Here is a 22,387-nt window from a genome sequence, read left to right as displayed (position 1 = left end):
CCAGCATCCCTGCGACTCGATTTATTCCTAGTTGTATCGTGCTTATGTCAGCGTGGTGTTACCGATTCGAAATCTACTTAAAATCGTAGGTGCTTCGTGTTTAGCTATTCACAAACTCGTCGTACACGTACTGAGACATTAGAGTAACAGCGTCTCGATGTTGATAATTAGAGGATTATTTATGAAAATTCATATTCATATGGAGATGATTAAAAGAATGGAGCTCATATGTAGGTAAAAAATTGTTTTACGTATTAAATAGTATTACAACAAATACTGTACTTTGCACGCTTCATATATTTTTGTACATTACGTGCTTTCTTACGTATATTTTCATCTCCAAATTTTTCACAAACATGTACAAATCTGCCGTTTACCGATAATAGAAGTCCGTGTACTTTAGAATTGTTGGGGTTGTTAGATGTATGAACAGAGGAACTCGTGGATAAATTGTAAAGTAGAAAAGTTGTATCGTGCTTATGTCAGCGTGATGTTACCGATTCGAAATCTACTTAAAATCGTAGGTGCTTCGTGTTTAGCTGTTCACAAGCTCATCGTACACGTACTGAGACATTAGAGTAACAGCGTCTCAATGTTGATAATTAGAGGATTATTTATGAAAATTCATATCATATGGAAATGATTAAAAGAATGGAGCTCATATGTAGGTAAAAAATTATTTTACGTATTAAATAGTATTACGACAAATACTGTACTTTGCACGCTTCATATATTCTTGTATATTACGTGCTTTCTTACGTATTTTTTCATCTCCAAATTTTTCACAAACATGTACAAGTCTGCCGTCTACCGATAACAGAAGTCTGTGTACTTTAGAATTTTTGGGGTTGTTAGATGTATGAACAGAGGAACGCGTGGATAAATTGTAAAGTAGAAAAGTTGTATCGTGCTTATGTCAGCGTGGTGTTACCGATTCGAAATCTACTTAAAATCGTAGGTGCTTCGTGTTTAGCTATTCACAAACTCGTCGTACACGTACTGAGACATTAGAGTAACAGCGTCTCGATGTTGATAATTAGAGGATTATTTATGAAAATTCATATTCATATGGAGATGATTAAAAGAATGGAGCTCATATGTAGGTAAAAAATTGTTTTACGTATTAAATAGTATTACAACAAATACTGTACTTTGCACGCTTCATATATTTTTGTACATTACGTGCTTTCTTACGTATATTTTCATCTCCAAATTTTTCACAAACATGTACAAATCTGCCGTTTACCGATAATAGAAGTCCGTGTACTTTAGAATTGTTGGGGTTGTTAGATGTATGAACAGAGGAACTCGTGGATAAATTGTAAAGTAGAAAAGTTGTATCGTGCTTATGTCAGCGTGATGTTACCGATTCGAAATCTACTTAAAATCGTAGGTGCTTCGTGTTTAGCTGTTCACAAGCTCATCGTACACGTACTGAGACATTAGAGTAACAGCGTCTCAATGTTGATAATTAGAGGATTATTTATGAAAATTCATATCATATGGAAATGATTAAAAGAATGGAGCTCATATGTAGGTAAAAAATTATTTTACGTATTAAATAGTATTACGACAAATACTGTACTTTGCACGCTTCATATATTCTTGTATATTACGTGCTTTCTTACGTATTTTTTCATCTCCAAATTTTTCACAAACATGTACAAGTCTGCCGTCTACCGATAACAGAAGTCTGTGTACTTTAGAATTTTTGGGGTTGTTAGATGTATGAACAGAGGAACGCGTGGATAAATTGTAAAGTAGAAAAGTTGTATCGTGCTTATGTCAGCGTGGTGTTACCGATTCGAAATCTACTTAAAATCGTAGGTGCTTCGTGTTTAGCTATTCACAAACTCGTCGTACACGTACTGAGACATTAGAGTAACAGCGTCTCGATGTTGATAATTAGAGGATTATTTATGAAAATTCATATTCATATGGAGATGATTAAAAGAATGGAGCTCATATGTAGGTAAAAAATTGTTTTACGTATTAAATAGTATTACAACAAATACTGTACTTTGCACGCTTCATATATTTTTGTACATTACGTGCTTTCTTACGTATATTTTCATCTCCAAATTTTTCACAAACATGTACAAATCTGCCGTTTACCGATAATAGAAGTCCGTGTACTTTAGAATTGTTGGGGTTGTTAGATGTATGAACAGAGGAACTCGTGGATAAATTGTAAAGTAGAAAAGTTGTATCGTGCTTATGTCAGCGTGATGTTACCGATTCGAAATCTACTTAAAATCGTAGGTGCTTCGTGTTTAGCTGTTCACAAGCTCATCGTACACGTACTGAGACATTAGAGTAACAGCGTCTCAATGTTGATAATTAGAGGATTATTTATGAAAATTCATATCATATGGAAATGATTAAAAGAATGGAGCTCATATGTAGGTAAAAAATTATTTTACGTATTAAATAGTATTACGACAAATACTGTACTTTGCACGCTTCATATATTCTTGTATATTACGTGCTTTCTTACGTATTTTTTCATCTCCAAATTTTTCACAAACATGTACAAGTCTGCCGTCTACCGATAACAGAAGTCTGTGTACTTTAGAATTTTTGGGGTTGTTAGATGTATGAACAGAGGAACGCGTGGATAAATTGTAAAGTAGAAAAGTTGTATCGTGCTTATGTCAGCGTGGTGTTACCTATTCGAAATCTACCTAAAATCGTAGGTGCTTCGTGTTTAGCTGTTCACAAGCTCATCGTATACGTACTGAGACATTAGAGTAACAGCGTCTCGATGTTGATAATTAGAGGATTATTTATGAAAATTCATATCATATGGAAATGATTAAAAGAATGGAGCTCATATGTAGGTAAAAAATTATTTTACGTATTAAGTAGTATTACAACAAATACTGTACTTTGCACGCTTCATATATTCTTGTATATTACGTGCTTTCTTACGTATTTTTTCATCTCCAAATTTTTCACAAACATGTACAAATCTGCCGTTTACCGATAATAGAAGTCCGTGTACTTTAGAATTGTTGGGGTTGTTAGATGTATGAACAGAGGAACGCGCGGATAAATTGTAAAGTAGAAAATATATTTTAGTACAGAAGTGTAAGTACCAGTAGGAATATAATTTGAGCTGGTCCCGATTCGCAAGCTAGTAGTGTTACCCTATGACTGCAAGCCCCTAAGTCATCGTCGCCTGTCTACTGTCTATGGTCGGCCTGCAGACACCAGGTGGAGGTACAACATGGTCCTCCCCCTAAAAGATACTAAAGACAAACACAGAAAAAACACAGAAAAATATTGGTGGATTCCAAACCCATAATAAAATATAAACGAAAACCACCAATTCGACAAAAACCAATTCTGCCACCGTGTAACCTAGATGTAAATACTGTAAATATGTAAATACTGTAAACATTGTAAATAATCCAATTTAACATCCCCCCTCCCCTTCCCTCTCATCCCCCCCTCAAAAAAAATCCCACAACGCACAAAAGTAAACCACCGAAGAGTCCTGTTTTGCGGCCAAGTTTCAGGACAAAAATACAACACAAACAAGAATACACAAAAGCCCCGCTCCCCTGCGACTTAAATCCAAAAAACAAAAATAAACACAAAAACCGAAAAACCAGGACACATAATATAGCATGGCTACGTCGTACCGACGCGTATCGGTACTTTTGCCAGCACACTATACTCAAATTCATTGTTTATTGTGAATCACAAAAATGTATAAAAAAAAACAAATCTTGGCAAAATAAACGATTGAAAAAAAAAAAAAACTGTTTATGGTCGGCCTTCGTCCCAGTCTTTTGTCTATACGCTGTCGATGGCTTCGGTGCTCGAGAAAACTAAAAAGACCAGATGTAGAGTTTTCTTAGAATACCTGGAATTAACCTCTTGTACACGTATATGTATATGGAAAACAACACTTTGTTAACAGTCTCATAGAAGTTCTATCAAAAATGAAACTATGCGAAACTTAGAATATTAAAAGCTCTATATACGCGAACATGTTTGGTACAACGTCGTTGCAACACAAAAAGTAGTCACCGACCCTAGCGATTGATGAAGCTCGAGATAACAAAACAACGTAAAAGTTACAGCATCGTCGATGGGAGGATAAGCGAGATATTACGGCATATCTGTAGTTGTAGGGAGAACGATACGTGATCCTATGAAATATCTATACATTTATACACAGATATATTTCTTTGAGGATTTGGAAACGCGATAGGGACGATATAAAATGTTTTGTTCGGCGTCAGGACGAGTTCTACGTATACAACGTTCAAGACCTTTGCGCCATCACCTTTTCCCATGAATATGATCGGCGGCGCAAAGTAGAAACTTCCATCCGCGCAACGACGGCTCTTTATCCGCGAAATTAACGAGATTCTGGCTAGCGTTGGCCCGCCTCCGCGATTTCACGAAACGTTGCCGTTCAGCGAACGATGTTGGCCGAAACAGCGTGCTAAATTGTTATCGGTGTTGCGTAATCGCTGGAGTTCGACCTTTATGCAGATTTGCTTGGGTAGCGTACGATGTGGATTGGGTTAAAGTTACAGGTGATTTTGGTTAACTACACAGTGATTTTCTGACTTTTCTTTATTATTTCTAGCTCGGATAATTTTGTTTAACGATAAAGAAAGACTGTTTCAACGGCAAATATTTATCTTATCTACCTTAATTGGTAATTGGTTAATAAATCTACCTTATTTGTATGTTATAATTTAGTGCTTAATGGATACATACAATTACGATCGCGGTTCAATTTCACTCTTAAAATACCTGTGAAAAATAGTTGATACGATATGTATGCTTTTGAACACTAATGTAAATCAAACAGAACAGAAGATCAAAAAGAACTGTTCGCTTTCTAAAAGCTCCCGATATTAAATTAGAATAAAGCATCGCGGAAAGCCTAAATTCTCGAAACTCCAAGCTGTCCAAAAGTTTTCCGGACGATGTAAACTTTCGAACCTCCGACGAATGGAGCATTGTAATCCGACGCATGTAAACGCTTCTGCCATTCCGTTTGACAAGGGTCTAGACTCTAGAGTCTAGGTTCTCGTGGTTTATGAATCCAGCAACGTAATTGTCCGCTGAGAATCTCGTTAATTAGTTTAAACGATCGAACTTGGTTCCAGAGATGGCATTCTGACGTTTTACGACTCGTACTCACCTACAATGTTGACTATTAACGAGATATCGACTAGGAGACGCAGATAGGTATGACAGGGTGCAGACTATGCGTTAATGAGCGGGCAATCGACGCCGACAATTGGCAGACAGGATCTCATCGTACCGGCTCGCTTTTGATTCGTGACAGGCCAGACTGCCACTGGGACCCCTTCGAACCGCACGACAGTTGTCAGTGACATGAAAGCATTACGGCGATCGATTACCGTACGGCAGCGGCGTCGATGATCTCCGTCCATTTCGTATACAGCCTGTTAATACTAACATCTGTTCGTGGCGATCTGATCGTCCAAAATCAAATTGTAGGACCCTTTTGTTCGCGCAGTCGAGAGTTTGCCAGTTTCACGACATTGTCGAGGTGTAGATAGTGGCAGCCGCGCGTGTGCCTCGCCATTGTTCCATTGTCAAAAGAGGTTCACGACCGACGTTATGACGAAATAGACTATGGCAGATTGCGAGAGATCGATCGTGGATTGATCTGGCTGCATCGTTCGCTGCCACGTAGCTTTATCTTCTTTGGGAAGATTTTAATCTACTACGTTAACTAGGAAATATCGACTCGTTCGATACTCCATCGACGAACCGTTACACGTCGTAATTTTTTTATTTAGCAATTATTTATTTCTTCACGAGTATCGTTTCGATTCTGTCATAGACGAATCAGATTGCATTTAAAAAATCGAAAGCCGCGTTACTCTTACTACCTTCCAATTCTGTGATTTTGAAAGTTTTTGGTCGAAGCGTGAGTCGGGTAATACGTAGTTAAATTTAATCCGTAAATTACGTAGAGCCGACGCTTCGGTGGTATGAATCTCGCGAAAAGCGTCGAATGTAGGAGCGGCGTGTGTGGGATAAGAGAAAGCTGAGTTTTAAACCAGACTTTTTGCACTCGTTCCACGCTGAATGAATTTACAGTAATAAAATTTGTTCTTCGCGCGTTGCAAGTAGAAGCAGATCTGCTATAGAAATTACTATAAAACGATAGTAAAATTTTATGAATAGTATACTTTTCGGTAGGAAATAAATTACTCGGTTCAAATTATTTATTAGTCGTATTTTCAGTTTATAATCGCGTTACTTTTAATAATTCAAACCGATAAAATTTTAGTAAGTATTTGCCATTCAGAAAGTTCGCCGAGCGTACACGTATTTTATCGTGTGAACAGCGAGACGATCGCATGGGTCAGAGAACTGCTGCGGTTTCTGAATGTTCTCAAACACGTTATAATTAATTCATGCGTTACCTTGCAGGTCGAAATGAGAAGGTGTGGCTTCGTCGTGTGGTTGGTCCTCGCCTGCCTCACCAGCGACGCATTGCAACAGTACAGGGAAAAGAACATCAGTGAGTGATATCGTTTATTACTTCGTTTAATTAACACGTTCGAAATCGCCTACGTTCACATTTACGTCCTCAAATTGTCTGTCCAAAAAGCTGTCAAGCCGATAAATAATAAAATCGTACGGAGGTAACACGACACAAAAGGTGCAGAAAATGAAATAAAACAATAAATAATTCATGAGCAAGATTATCGAGACGTTTAACACTCTACGATATGTACGTACAAAATGCAAATTGAAAGTGACAAATCTTTTAGAAGACTTTTGTGATAATGGTACATGTGAAGCATATGTTTAAGTTTTTATACTATAAATAAATTTATATAAATGTTATTCATTATCACATAACATTAAACGTAATAAATATCCAATGACCAATGGACGTGTTAAAATCAGCTGTTAGTGATCGTGTCATAACAAATTTTTTGAATGGTTACCTGCACCATAAAAATAAAAAATTACGCAGTGTAGATTACGAAGCAGTATGGTTTAAAGCAAACTCGGAGAAAAAATTCGCGTACAGTGCCTATGAAAAGTATTGGACGCGTCCTTTTTTTTAATAAACCTACCTTTTTTTATCGACTTCTATATTTTATTTTCATAGTATTCGATTTTTCTAGTTGTACGAAAGTACTGCTAAATAGCACATCGTTTGACATCGATATGCGGTATACTTGTACCTAATTAAACGTTCGAGTCATTGAGAAAGCGGGCTCGAAAAATCCCGAACAGCGCGATAGCGCTTGTCTTAATCGATTGCGAAGAGAAACAAGCGGTACAATAGCGCACGTTATATTTGTTACTTTATGAAATACACTATACCTGTATTATTATATACGCGTTCTATTAGTTTCTAAATATTTCAAGTTTTGTACAATAAAAATTATCTGGAAGATAAATACAAAATACCGTCGGTCGTTCGTAGCGTTCAAACGAACTGGGATTTTTCGACACAAAATCTAAAGAGCGCGATCGCGTTGCTTGGGACTCGAGCGGTTAATTAATATAAATAATATAAACGTCATAATAAGTACGACAGTGTAGAAATATTTTTTATAGTTACTGTATGTATAACAGAAGGAAGATTTCCGAGGAATAATTCGATTCGAAGCGCTTCAATTCTGTTCATGGGCGGTTCCATGACATTACGAAAGATGCAGAGTCTTCCCATTTTCTACTGCTCGGTCGGTGAAACGGTTCTCCACGGGATTAAATCCCTGGCGACGACACGAAGTTAATTAGAACCACGTGTCTTTCCGCCAATAAGAATTACAACATTCCCTGTGTGTCGTCTTTCGTGCTCTCGTCGAGGGAAGCTTCTTACGGTTGAGTCGTTGCGCAAAATTAGGTTAGATCGGGATCGGCGAATTCAATTCTTAATCTCGTTAGTCAGCGCCGTTCTCAATCTTTCGTCCGTCGTGCGATCGCTTCTCGCGAATCAGTTTGTCCCTACCACGTTCATCCGGGTATTAATAAAGTTTCCTAATTAAAATTTTTATTTGGTACCGCAGGGCTTTCAGAAGTTATATCTCGTCCTATCAATTATTCATCGTTACTATGTAACTGATGTATTTTTTAACGAACCGCGAGATGCAAATATCTTAGAAACGATTGAAATTTTGCAAAAGTATAAGCCATGAGACGAAAGGGAATTGTTTTTTAAGGAAAGGGAAGTGTCTTTTAACGAACCGCGAGATGCGAGTACCTTAGAAACGATTGAAATTTTGCAAAAGTATTAGCCATGAGACGAAAGGGAATTGCTTTTTAAGGAAAGGGAAAGTGTTTTTTAACGAACCGCCAGATGCAAGTACCTTAGAAACAATTACAATTTTGCAAAAGTATTAGCCATGAGACGAAAAGGAATTGCTTTTTAAGGAAAGGGAATTGCTTTTTAAGGAAAGGGAAAGTGTCTTTTAACGAACCGCGAGATGCAAGTACCTTAGAAACAATTGAAATTTTGTAAAAGTATTAGCCACGAGACGAAAGGGAATTGTTTTTTAAGGAAAGGGAATTGCTTTTTAAGGAAAGGGAAAGTGTCTTTTAACGAACCGCGAGATGCAAGTACCTTAGAAACGATTACAATTTTGCAAAAGTATTAGCCACGAGACGAAAGATAATTGTTTTTTAAGGAAGGGGAAAGTGTTTTTTAACGAACCGCGAGATGAAAGTACCTTAGAAATGATTACAATTTTGCAAAAGTATTAGCCATGAGACGAAAGGGAATTGCTTTTTAAGGAAAGGGAAAGTGTTTTTTAACGAATCGCGAGATGCAAGTACCTTAGAAACGATTACAATTTTGCAAAAGTATTAGCCATGAGACGAAAGATAATTATTTTTTAAGGAAAGGGAAAGTGTTTTTTAACGAACCGCCAGATGCAAGTACCTTAGAAACGATTGAAATTTTGTAAAAATATTAGCCACGTGACGAAAAGGAATTGTTTAAGGAATCTAGTTACCTGAGCATTTTACAACACGAATATTTCGAAAATTCCTATATATTTTCTAGAATATTTTAACGTCGTACCTTGCTAATATTATTCGACAAGAAAGAACGGGATCATGGCTAATCATAATAATTTAGGTCGATAATTAATCTTAATTTCTGGTCTATATTATACGCGATAGAAGAGATCGATAATTTGTATCGTGTAAAATATAAAATACAAAGTAGAATCGAATACTTTGAAATTAAAATAAATTGAAGTTAAAAATACTGCAAAGTTGAGCAGCTAAAGTCAAATTATTCTAGTTACCTAGGATCCAACGATACCAATCCGACGTAATAACTAAAATCATACAAAATACCATTAACGCTCATCATAGCAATGAAAAAATCTGTAGGAAAAGCTGCGATATCGTATTTCTTTTTCTGAAACATATTCCCTTGCGCTATTAAAACCAGCCAAAAAAAAAAAAGGTCAAAAAGGGAAGATACCATATCCACATTGTGTATGCCATAACTATAAATCCGTTGGAACCGAACGTTCTGAAAAAAGCTCGTGAAAATCACCGCGGCTCTATAGCACGTACGTTCATGCTTGCCAATCACAATGCACCGCCACAAAGTTATCCTTTCTCGACTGCTCGACCAAGGTATATAAATGAATTTACAACCGACGTATGATCGAATGGCCGACGAACAAAGTTTCGCTATGAAATTTTCGTGTGTCGATAGTCCGCGATAAGACCTTGATGCAACGTACGTTACATTCGGATGTACACTACGGTTCAAAAGTATATGCGTACGCTCGTTTATCTCAGAAGGAGTATCATTTAGTTAGAAAATTAGGAAAAGGAAGACCGACGAGGACTCTTTTATCTTTTAGCAGCGTTATCGTAGAATGTTACGGCAGGTTGAAATTTATCTCTAAAATTCAGTATGTGCAGAGGAGAAATTGGTATTTGCGAGAATTAAGAAACCATTGAAATAATCAGCTATCACTTCGATGAATAATTCACGTATCGTATGACACATACATACGTAACGTTAACGTTCTACGAGAAATGTCGCTTTAGATCGTTAGCTTGCCATTTAATTTATATATATTAGCAACTTTCGTGTATCGTTGATATGAAATCAGTCAAAGCTTTCGCATACTTATGAACGAGTATGTACTAATACATGAATGCGTATGTGGAGAAAGAGGGAGAGAGGGAGGAGAGGCGCATATGGGACGTGGCACGAACGAGATTCTCTATCCGCTCGATAAACTCGACGCATCGAAATCAAGGGGTGAAGAGGGAGCTTTGGAATTCACTCGGCGGAACTCAAAAGCTCGACGAATACCCGGTGATATTGGGAGCAGATTGGAAGCCAAGAATCCGCCACGAGATTGAAAAGTTCACTCCCGATTCCCATGGCGGCTTTTACCGCGGACAAGACGGTCGGATAGTAAAAAGGGCAAATTAAGCGCGCCCACGTAAGCGGAAAAACCAGCCCGTCGCCCTCAAAGCGAGTCTCTATTTTTCCCTCCCTTTTTACTCCCTCTGCTCTCCTATCTTCTATTTTTGACACTGTTTTTCAACTTTTAAAATATCGAGCCGGAACGACAGCCGGTCGGCGCTAGGCACCGCGATAGATTATCCTCTTCGATCCGTGCCGGGTAGAACGTTAAATTAGAAAAGGGTCAACATTTGTTCAGAATGTGAAAATCTATCGTTTCGATGGAAATTTCTCGAGATGCGAAAGAAGAGAATAATTTGCATTTGGTTTTTAGAGATTACGCAACTGTGCAATAATTATTGCTTACATATCCCTTGCTTGTTTGGTAAATGCGAACTATGCAGCAGCGTGTCTTGCATATTCTCGTACTATTTAGAGATGATACAAATTATTTTGTGTCCGAATGCGTAGAAATTTCATCTGTTTTCTTATTTAAAAATTTCTCTTTTCTCGACATTGTGTTTTTATTATCGTGCCAGTTCGTCACCAAGGGACAATTAGGAAAATTATTATATCACGTTATTATGTAATTTGATACGAAGTTAGAAATTTTTCTTTTTCGTGTCCATCGTTGTTATAGTTCCAAGTCTTTACGTTTCAGATTTTAAAGTTTAATACTAAGAACAAGCGAAAGAACTAGAATCTGCCGAGCAGTATCGAATCATTGGCAATGAAATATTAATCGCAATTATCGAAACTGACCTGGGTTTTAATCGATCAATTAATCGGGCTAAGCTAAATTAACTTTATTTTCAGATAAGTAAACATTTTCCTCTTATCAGCAAAATTCTCAAAAGTTTAACGTTATATATTACTGTATAAATTATAATCTAAGTGTTATTTATTATTATTTACATATTATTATTTCTAAAATAATTATCAAAGTATCAGCCAAAGAAAAGAAATCTCAACATCTTAAAATATCATCAGGTTCAAAGAACCAGACAGAATACAGCAACATATTTTCTTCTTCAAAGAAGGTATCGATCAAAGTGCAAACTTCTCAAGGAAATTCCTTTTCCGATATCAACTTTTTTTTTCCAGTCAAGCAGAACAAACTCATTTCGATCCGGAAAGAAGTATTTTCTCTCTAAATAATCTTCTAGAATTTGTTCCAAAGCCATATTATAGGTAATCAGAGAAAGAAATAACAAAGTAGATTCAAAGTCGTTTCTTTTTAACCCTACTACGTCCTTTCCATCATTTCCCATATAATTACCTTTTTTTAACATCAGAAATTATCACAAATTCGTATGCGTGGTTTCTCGCCTTGTGTTAAATATTTTAAGAAATAATAAAAGATACGTATTTATATTTCAGGTGTAATAATAAATTCAGGATAATAAGATGGGGATTGAAATATAAAAGTTCCAGATACAGTTAGCCATCGTCGATTCGTTTCATGAAAACGGTTGATTTAATTGATATTTCATAGACGAGAGTCGAAAATGTTTCCAATTGAAATACAATTTTGTTGGACGAACCGAAAAGAACGATCCTTCGGAGGATCGGGCTATTTATTTACATAGCGATGCGACCACATAATCCTTCTATTGAAATGAAAATCCCTGCTGATGCGTTCGATGTCTTTTGTGGCCTGGCCAGACATGGAATAATCGTATTACTTTTACTGTTTAATGTCGCGTTACTTTGTTTGTCGAACGACCAATAACATTATCAGCCGCTTTGCGGAATCGTTACGTGAAAAGAGATTGATATTCTATAGCAGATCTGGTTATCTTTGATCTTCTAAAATAATTTTCGATATATGAATTTATATCTATATTAGATTTGTATTCGGTCAAAGTCTTGTTTATCATGTTTGAAATTGAATCGATATCGATTAAAAGTAGACTATAGCTTAACAGCTAAAATAGCTTTAAATTATTCCTTTTTCTTCGATAGAAACATCTATCTTTATTTTAATTAATAACTTCATTTTGTTTATTTTTCTAAATTCGTCTATCAAAACGTATAAAAATATAAAGTAAAAAATGACATCAGGAGTTATTACTGATTATGGGAGTCCAGTAGTGAAATTCGAAATAATTAAGACGACGCAACACATGCGTCACTTTTTGCAGCAATCAGAGACGCGTCTCTGATTACGCGCATGAATTTGTAATATTCGTGTTTGTGGCCCTTATACACCGTCATTTTGATGCTTGGAATTCTAATTAAAGAAATTTGCAAATTTCCTGCATACGACGTGAAAGTGGAGCATCGAGGAATTTTGCATTTATGAAATGCATACGCGTGTAGCTACTGAAACTAATTGAAGCATAATTGCGAGTGTCCCTTCATCGGTTTTCCTTTTGCATATTTTATGCGATCTATCGGAGGACACGTACGGTTTCGTTCACGTTAAAGAAGGTTTTATGCAGTATGGTTTCTGTCGTGGATAATCGAAATTACGGCCATTAAGGTAATTTGCCATAAGCTCCATGAAATTTTATTACCCGCTGACAGAAATAATAAAACGATGACCCGTACTATCTGTAAAATATTTTAATAGGCGCCATTAAAGTCATAATTCGAACTAACGAACCAAATTTTATTTAGTTCCATGTATCACCATATTTAGATAATACGCCTATGTACAAACAATAAACGGTAAATATTAGAAATATCATCGAACCGACAACATTATATTTCTTTTATTTTTAGTAGATTATTTATTGGTTCCGATAAATTTTCTGCTCGTGCATTTATACGATGAAAAAAAGAAAGTTAGCTAACGTAACAGTAACGTTAGCTGTGCATTAAATCGTAACGAAAGAACTTCTGAGAGTTTTGCAGTCGAAGAAACTCGTAAAAATATCTTGAAACTTGTTTTCCTTGAAATTGTTACGGTTGCAGCTGTGGATGGGTCACGCACTTTTGTGAAATTCAATTCCCGAAAAAGATTTAGGCTGTCGTTTTAACTCGTAAGTATTTGTCACTCTGCATGCTGGTGAAATCCTATAAACGTTTCGTAAACGGGTTCCATCGAGACTTGGCGCCACTGCGAACGCATCTCTGACTACGTTCTCTTTCAAGTCCAACGAGAAATTCTTCTCGACCTTAAATCGCGTTTCGCTGGCGCAAGGAGAAAGCTATGAATGGTAATTCATGGCAGTTCGCGGGAAAATGCGTTATGAGTACAGCCTGTTGGTATCTTCAAGATATTTCTTGCTATCGTAAAAATATAATTTTACATGGATATGGAAGATATTATTTGAAATTATTATCGTTATTTTAATTTATTATATGATTATATGTCCTTGATAAAAATTATATTACATTTTTAACATCGAATAGATTGGAAACACGATCGATTTGGCTCGACGAACTTATTACGAAGGCAAAGGAAATATAAATATTTGGACATTGTAGGTTGCGTGATCAAGTAAAACTTATATATTTTAACAAGTATATACCTCGGTTGACTTATCTATTTATGATTATCATACGAAAATAAGCAGGCTTCAAACAAAATTATGCAAACATATTGAATTTGTAATACATCTAACCTATACCAATATGTCTGTGGCGGCATATGCGTCTTAGAACATTTCGATACGAAGATGCCTCACGTAGTTGTTTTGCCACAGAGGAATAACACTGTACGACGCACATAATGTAATAAACAAACTCTGGACAAAGCAATTTCGCTGCTACGTGCAACCCACAACCTGCGATAAGTTTAAATCTTTCGGTACCCCCCTCGACCAGTATAAATAGACGACCATGTCCTCCAGACACAGTCAGTCGCGCGACAATATCGGTCAGTCAGTCATTTAGTCAGTCAGTCAGTCAGTCAGTCAGTCAGTCATTTAGTCAGTCAGTCAGTCAGTCAGTCAGTCAGTCAGTCAGTCAGTCAGTCATTTAGTCAGTCAGTCAGTCAGTCATTTAGTCAGTCAGTCAGTCATTTAGTCAGTCAGTCAGTCATTTAGTCAGTCAGTCAGTCAATCATTTAGTTAGTCAGTCAGTCAGTCATTTAGTCAGTCAGTTAGTCAGTCATTTAGTCAGTCAGTCAGTCAGTCAATCATTTGGTCAGTCAGTCAGTCAGTCATTTAGTCAGTCAGTCAGTCAATCATTTAGTCAGTCAGTCAGTCAGTCATTTAGTCAGTCAGTTAGTCAGTCATTTAGTCAGTCAGTCAGTCAGTCAATCATTTAGTCAGTCGCGCGACAATATCAGTCAGTCAGTTAGTCAGTTAGTCAGTCGCACCAATGAATATCAGTATCGAGTCAGTCAGTCGGTCGAGCGAATAAGTATAACTAATCTGTCTAACGAATCAGTATAACAATTAGCATCAGTACCGCAGTATCGCGCAATCTTATAACGAGTATCGTCAACGCTTGCAATTAACTTTGTATTCTACATTTCATAATATCTGTAAATGTAGTTAATTGAATTAACTTGTCTCCTTATTACTTTAACCAACAACACGTCTCATCGTCCACCACGTGTCTAACTTATAGGTAACAACGAATATTAGTTCTTTTTCTATTTATTTTACTTACATTTGTTTGTATTACGTACTTAAATTATTTATATTTACGTTTATTTTAACGATACGTAATAATCCTGAGTTTAGATAGATGTTTCAGCTATTTTCAATATCATACGAGGTAACGCAGTTGTTGCTACAGTTGCGAGATTTGTGTAGTTCGACGTAGGAGATTTCCGACACGTGGTGTACGATATAAATGCTTGCAGGCTCGTGTAATCCGATGTAGATAACTTCGGTTCTATCTAGACTGCTCAAAATCCGATAACCGCGTGGAAACCCAAGAAACCCTCAAACCTCAAGATCGTACTGTTCCCAGAGATATCTGGGGTCATCAGGATCGCAAAGATCCTCGGAATCTTCCAGGCCTCCTGACATTGGCCAAATTCTTGAGATCATCTAGAATCCACTAGACGTCCAAGATAGTTGGATTCCAAAGACATTCGTAGCCTCTGAGATATCCCGAGGTCTTAAAATTTTCCAGACCCGTGGGATGTACTAAATATTTCATTGTTCTCGCAGCTTTAAGCATTTGATTCTGAAGCACTTCTAAAATTAAAGGTGGATTAAATATTTGATTCTTTAATTGCATCAACTTTTGAGTACAGTCTCGATTGTTTCTTAATTTGATTCCTCATTTTACTTCTGTTGCTAAAAGAATTGAAAAAAGATTTCTCAATATTGGTAACTCGTATCGATACGAACTCACGCAAGTAGTCTTAGATTTTAAATTATCATACACGTTTAAATGCTTATAAATTTCACTTAATCGTCTCGCGTATCTTTAGTATTGCTAACGCGTGCAAGGTATTGCGGATTAATCGCAAAAGATTAATTAAATATTATATCGAACGCGATTCACAGTCATTATCGTAAAACCATAGGATTTAACGGTCGGCTGCGACGGATCTCAAATTTGATTTCAAAAAACATTTAAATTTCGATGTTTCTCGCTATCGGATTTATTGAAATTCTACGCGAACGTTGCACGAGCGCGGCGATTTGCATAACGAACCACCGAGCACGCGGCACAGAAAATTCGAACGATTCTCGAGATAAGTATGAAAAGAGCATTATCGAGTAAGCATTTGCGATCGAGCGAAATCCCTTGGATACGCAACTAGATTCCAGGTTCGGCTGGTTTTTATCGACTGGCAAAAGGATCGAGATCGCCGATCGGCGAAACGACTCACGCTGTCGCGGCATCGCGAATTACGTTTTTCCGTAATTTATGCGCATACAGAGTAAATGAATCGGTCCTGGAAACAGCAACATCTGCCGCGCGCCACGCAGCTTTGTGTACAGCGCTTAATTGGTAATTAGCTGGCGTATTTAACGTGAGCAGCGGCGAACAATTGGTCCCCCGTATTCTCTTTCCAAATTCGTTTAACAAACGAATCGCAATTGCAATGATTACCAAGCGTTCCCAGCGAACGAACGGTGTGCCGTGATTGCGATTTTATTGGGCCATCCTGCACGCGTCGATTAAGCTTTTTGTTCGAATAAAAATTATCCGCCGCCCGCCGATTGTCCCTTTTACTTTCTATTTCTATCGCTTTTCCTACCGTTCGTCTACGTTCCAGTCCGACTGGAAATTCCACGATTCTATCCCCATCCTCGTAAACATCGAATTTACGCGAACGTCAACGGAAATCGAAGATTGGACATTCTTGGTTGATTAAATCGTTCCACGATATTCAGTCGTAATCCGGCGGAAATTGCCGAAGTAATTGTCCAGGGTGTTTGTGTGGCAAAATTTTAATACGAACGAACTGAAGATTGTTTCACACCTTTACGGTCCTATTGTGGTTCGGCGCCTCTTTTCGTACATAGAGACACAATAACGTATATTGTCGCGAGTTTCTGACGATTACAGTATGGAACGTTAAAGCGCAGAAAATCAAGAAGACGATCCTCAACGATGTCTGTGGCATCGATTAAGTATTCGAGAGCAGACAGTTGTTTCCGGAAGTCTCCTTTTTTTCTTGAGCCCACGTGCCTTGAACTAACGAACTCCCTGTGTTGTACATTGTACATATACCGTGATCGTTGTAAATGAATAATAATATTGATTTTAATATAACATAATATGTATCTCATAAATATTTTATTCTATCATTTCGTTGGTGAAATATCGAAATAGCGAAACATCACACGATTCTGTTCTGGCGACAGTGACTGCTGAAATCAGCGCGGTCCGTGGTAGGACGAAGGTTGGAGAATACCGTTGATCGCAAAGAGTTAAAATAATAAAGTAGCTTTATTCTCAGCAGTGTGGTTTTCATTCTGAATAAAGAATAGTCTTTGCATGCTACCATTACGGTATCTCTATAATTCGAGCAATAAATTCCAGTTTGAAGTTTAAGACGACAGGTTTGAGTGCTTTACATTTGAGTAAAAGTCAAAGAGCAATCGCGATCATAGCTGCGCGGATTAAGGCGAAACAGGGAGCAGGAGCGATTACAAATCAAACGGCCTTCGGAAAGAACCGATACAGACGAGGGACTGGAGTAATTATGTTACAAAATTGGCCAGCTCGGTACACGCGATCCCGTGACTGATTCGGATACGATTCCAGGTCAGATTGGATCCGTTCTGCTGTTTATGGTAGTCCCGACTCCACCACTCGATCCGAATCTATTTAGAGATATGATTTACGTTACGCCACCACGAACACGCCGCTGTCCTCTCTACCTGCCTTGTTCTCGTTCGAACGAGAAAAAAAAAAAAGAAGGGCCGATCCAGCATTGTCTGGCCAACGCATCGCGGTGCATTGTATGCAAATACCGAACGACGCAGCGATATCTCGGTTTCCCCTCCCGCTACGTATCCTCTGTCATGTTCCACTTCTTTCACGTTGATCGTGCAATTAGAGTCGCGTGAAAAACACGGAGATGGTGTCCGATGACTTACTCGTCGTGAAATGTGCTTCGTTTGTCCGTTTCAATCGAAGGTTACACGGGAAAAATATGGTACGTACTATGTTTCTGATTTTCTAATTCTCGTGATGTTTCGTCAAACTCGTTACTTAGTAGCCGAAAGCATGTATATTTTGATATAACATAGTTAAAAGGAGGAACAACCTATAGAAAAATATATTATCATTTAATCGTTGGTCGATAGACGATAAATTCGTGTATTATGGAAATACTTGATAATTTAGTAATAGTTTATTGCTTGACAGAGTAGTGGAATTTATAATTGCTCTTGTATGAACAACGAAGTAACGTGATTTATCGTGTCTCCTCTATGGTCTTTTTATAAATAATTATACAATACATCTAATATATAATAATCTAATTATACGATACATTACGGTGTATCGCTTTTGTAGTCATTTCGCGCATTATGTTCATTTCGAAGCCTCGATTTTCATCAGGAGACCTGTTTTCAATCGTACGATTGCCACACACGAATTTCGTCTACGCTGACTTTATTTCCCTTTGTACAAAGTATATTTCATGGCACGGAAACAGCGATTCTTGAAAATTATTGATTCTTAACGTTTTCAAATTAGCTAGTGGAGCAACTAAAAAATTCACAAATAATTAAGCGTATCTCGGTGAAATAATATTTGCCAGTAACGTTCGTTAAAATTACACAAAACGAGGAGAACCTTATGCGAGCGGAATACCCGCTACCTAATAAATGAACTATAAAGGATCCTACTTAAATATCGTAGAATGGGATTTGGTATTAAAACGAAGTTCCTATTGCGCTTTACGATCAAAAAGAGGCGATATGTCTTACTGTATAAACTTTATAGATCGATCGAGCCGTAGAGAAACGGAGCCCACAGAATGGAATTGATTTCACCGATTCATTCGGTCGGAACGGACGATGATTTCGGCCTGAAGCTCGTAATTTATTATCGTTCGCCTCGAAGACAGAATGGACATTGTTCGTTCCGTATCGCGGTGTATTCGGGGTAAAGGCCGACGGTTTAAATGAAAGTTTCGCGAACTCCGCCCCGTCGATTTGCGATGCGAGCAATAAACGAAACGAGGTCGCCGGCGATCATTGTACAGAGAAAAGTTTAACCTAGGAAATATCTGCGAATAAGAATGAAAAGCATCGACCAACGGAACTTTAGATAATTGCTAGGAGAATTGAAGAAAAGTTTCACCTCGTGGAAATAGTAATCGTGATTCTCGTAGTCGCGATTTTCCCTCGCCTTTCAGCATCGTTTCTTTTTGCCAAACGACTCGTTTCGTCAAACGTCAGTTTCCAGGGCAGTGACACGTGTCACAGAGGATCGATTTTGAGATATCGCAAGGATTAAGTGGAAGAATGAATTATTTTTTAGGATCGTGGTATTTTATTATTTTATCTAATAAAATTATTACACTTAATATAAGCGGAATGTCACAATCCATGTTGAAGTGATCGCTACTTCTAAGAAAACTCTACATCTGGTTTTCGCATTCGCGGACGACACAGCCGTGCTAGTCAGGCACACTAACCCTGTAACAGCAGCCACAATACTACAAGAGCATATCACAAAAATAGAAAAGTGGCTACAGGACAAACAAATCAAAGCTAACCCTAACAAATGCAACCACATTACATTCACACTGAGAAAACAGATAACACCAAACATATTCCTGAACGGCACGCAAATAACACAAACAAGGCAAGTCAAATACCTTGGACTTCACATAGATACACACTTCACATGGAAACAGCACATCAAATCAATAATAGACAAGATATAGATAGCAAGGAGACAAATGCACTGGCTAACAAGCCGAAAATCCAAACTAAGCACAGAAAACAAACTGAAAATATACAAAATAATCATAAAGCCAATCTGGACATACGGAATTCCACTATGGGGAACAGCAGCAATGAGCCATATAAACAAAATAGAAACAATCCAAGCCAAAATCCTTAGAACAATGGTAAACGCCCCGTGGTACGTTAGAAACGAGGACATAAGGAAAGACCTCGGAATACCAACGGTCAAGGAGGAGATTACCAGATTCGCAACAAGATACAGAACAAGAATAGAAACACACCCGAACCAGCTGGCAGCTGAAACGTGCAACACAACAAACATCGCAAGAAGACTAAAAAGGAAACACCCAATAGACCTCATAAAAGATATAACTTAGAAAAAAAAATCTGGTTTTCGGTTTTCTCAAGCGCTAAGGTCATCGATAGCGCATAGACGCGTCGATGAGAGACCATAAGCGGTACACGTGCGACGTTGGTTTCGGGGTTCTTTTAGTCTCAGGGTAACATTGCTAGCGTGAGGATCTGGACCAGCTTACATTGTATTCCACACTTTGTACTTTAATATTCACAATTTATATACTTACAGTACCTTACAATTTACCCACGCGTTTCTTTAATTCCATATACACCGAATAACCTTAACTATCCACAAACCGGTTTAACTTTCTCGACATGGTAAACGATATACTTAAAATATATGTTTAGAACAAGTCGATCTTTCCCAAAAATTATAAAGCTACGGTTAGCACAGACCTATGGACGAAAAAAGCTTCTTTTCTTTCTATTTCAATCGTATGTTTGTGTATTTATCGTAATTGTATACAGGGTGCGCCGTTAGAATCCGGACAAAAGAAGTTTTGTGCAGAAAGTTGTTTATTTAAGTCAATACACAAAAACACATGAAAATGTTGTTATATCTCATTTAAAGGGTCCTTGCTGAGAACTTTTATTCTATGTAACCACCCTCTGCCTCTATGACCTGCTCTATTCTTGCTCTAAAGCGCGAGCACGCTGACTTCAACTGGTCGCGTTTAATTGTCGCGAATTCTGACTCGATAGCAGCTCGTAGGGAGTTGACGTTGGGGTGCCTGCATTTATTAGTTTGTCTCTCGATAACGCCCCACACGTAATAGTCCAATGGGTTTAGGTCGGGACTGTTAGGAGGCCAGAAATCTTTCGACCAAAACATGTCCACATTGTCAGAGAGCCAATTTTGAACAAGATGACTTGTGTGAGCAGGTGCGCCATCTTGTTGAAATAAATACGGCCTTCCAGAAGCCGTAATTTCCATCCACGGCTTTATTACTGTCTTCAGGACCTCCAAATAAACCTCCTTTGTGATTCTTTCGCCTTTTTGGAAGAAGTGCGGAGGCATGACGTCGCCCTCACTTGAGACAACGCTGAACTTTTCTCGCCGGAGAAGGAGAACCCTTCTCGAACCACTCTGAGGCTGCGTATCTCTTAGCAATGTCGTATACCGTCGATCTTGGGTAGCTAAAGAATTTTATAATTTCGACCGGCGTTCTCCCGGCGCGAAGACTTTCTATAATCGCCGCTCTTCTATCGTATTCCGGGTTTTGCTTAACGAGTTCTGTCATTTTGAGGTTATAGAAGACTTATTGACATATTTAACTAACTTCAGAGTCAATCAGCACAAACATCTGAATTCTAATATGGTGGGAACTACAAATTGAATTCTGTCCGAATTCTAACGGCGCACCCTGTATTTAAGCGAAATGTCGCTTCGAATAATCGTTTTAGACAACGTTCAATTATTTGACTTCGTCACGTTTTTAAAGCTTAATACGATTTGTATACCCACGTTATGCGTCGCATTAAGCGCTGGACTCACATGGTTGAGCAGTTTTGAGAAAGACAAGGAGAGACTTCGCGAGAAAACTGACAAGCCATGGGGTAAAAATGGTAACTGGAATTTGTCGCGGTTGTCAACAAGCGTGTACAACTTTATGAAGATCGTCCTTCCGTTGCTGACCATCGCAAAAACCTTGAATTGTTTGGCAAAGACAAATGGCAAAGTGATCGTAACGGCGCGGTTCCCAAATTTCTTGTTACATTTCCTGACTTTCTTGAATGTGACGGTTTACGTCCAAGAAAAATGATCGCTAGAGCTACGTGTAATCGCGTTTGATGTACTACGTAAAAAGTTATAAGGACGTAATATCGCAGCTTAAGTTTTTGCGTCGCCACAGATTTTCCTCGAGACAACTTAAGAACCGACACAGTTTTGTTTGAAAGTTTACAAATAATAAAATATCCAGTTGGTTAACTCCAGACATCGAACATCGTTGCTCGAGGACTCGATAGACGTCAGATTCGCATCGAAGAGAAGAACGAGATTCGAATCTTTGGACAGAGATTGAAACTTGTTCCAGATCGTTGGACAATGACTCGGTGACTATCATATTTGCTGATCTTAGTGACTCTGATCTTTATCTTTTTTTGCCTCCTATGTTAGTATTAAGGAACCTGTGCATAAAGATTCTTGGATGGCTCGATCACATTCCACGTTTTTGATTCACAGCCCTGTACACTGTGGCCGAAAGCGCTCAAAGAGAAGCTCTGCATTCTCAGCAGTCGAAGCCCTAAGATCTTGTAGCGATGAAAGTTTTCGTGATGATCCCAAGCTTGCGCAACAGCAGGGTTGTCTGACTTTCGAGATCCCATACTA

At 37.9% G+C, this 22,387-nt stretch overlaps 1 protein-coding gene across 4 annotated transcripts in view; it reads left to right on the top strand.

Annotated features, from left to right (window-relative positions):
• Window positions 1–22,387, top strand: part of LOC132916316 (uncharacterized) — a 223,853-nt gene that overhangs the window by 96,045 nt on the left and 105,421 nt on the right. For all 4 annotated transcript variants that reach the window (XM_060976219.1, XM_060976217.1, XM_060976218.1 and 1 more), the window contains one exon: window positions 6,439–6,529. In XM_060976219.1, coding sequence (XP_060832202.1) covers window positions 6,445–6,529 — 85 coding nt within the window. In that variant the 5' untranslated portion in view covers window positions 6,439–6,444. The remainder of the gene's footprint in view (window positions 1–6,438; window positions 6,530–22,387) is intronic.

Source organism: Bombus pascuorum, chromosome 2 (genome assembly GCF_905332965.1).
Source record: "Bombus pascuorum chromosome 2, iyBomPasc1.1, whole genome shotgun sequence".
Taxonomy (NCBI): domain Eukaryota; kingdom Metazoa; phylum Arthropoda; class Insecta; order Hymenoptera; family Apidae; genus Bombus; species Bombus pascuorum.
This window is presented reverse-complemented; position numbering and strand designations above follow the sequence as displayed.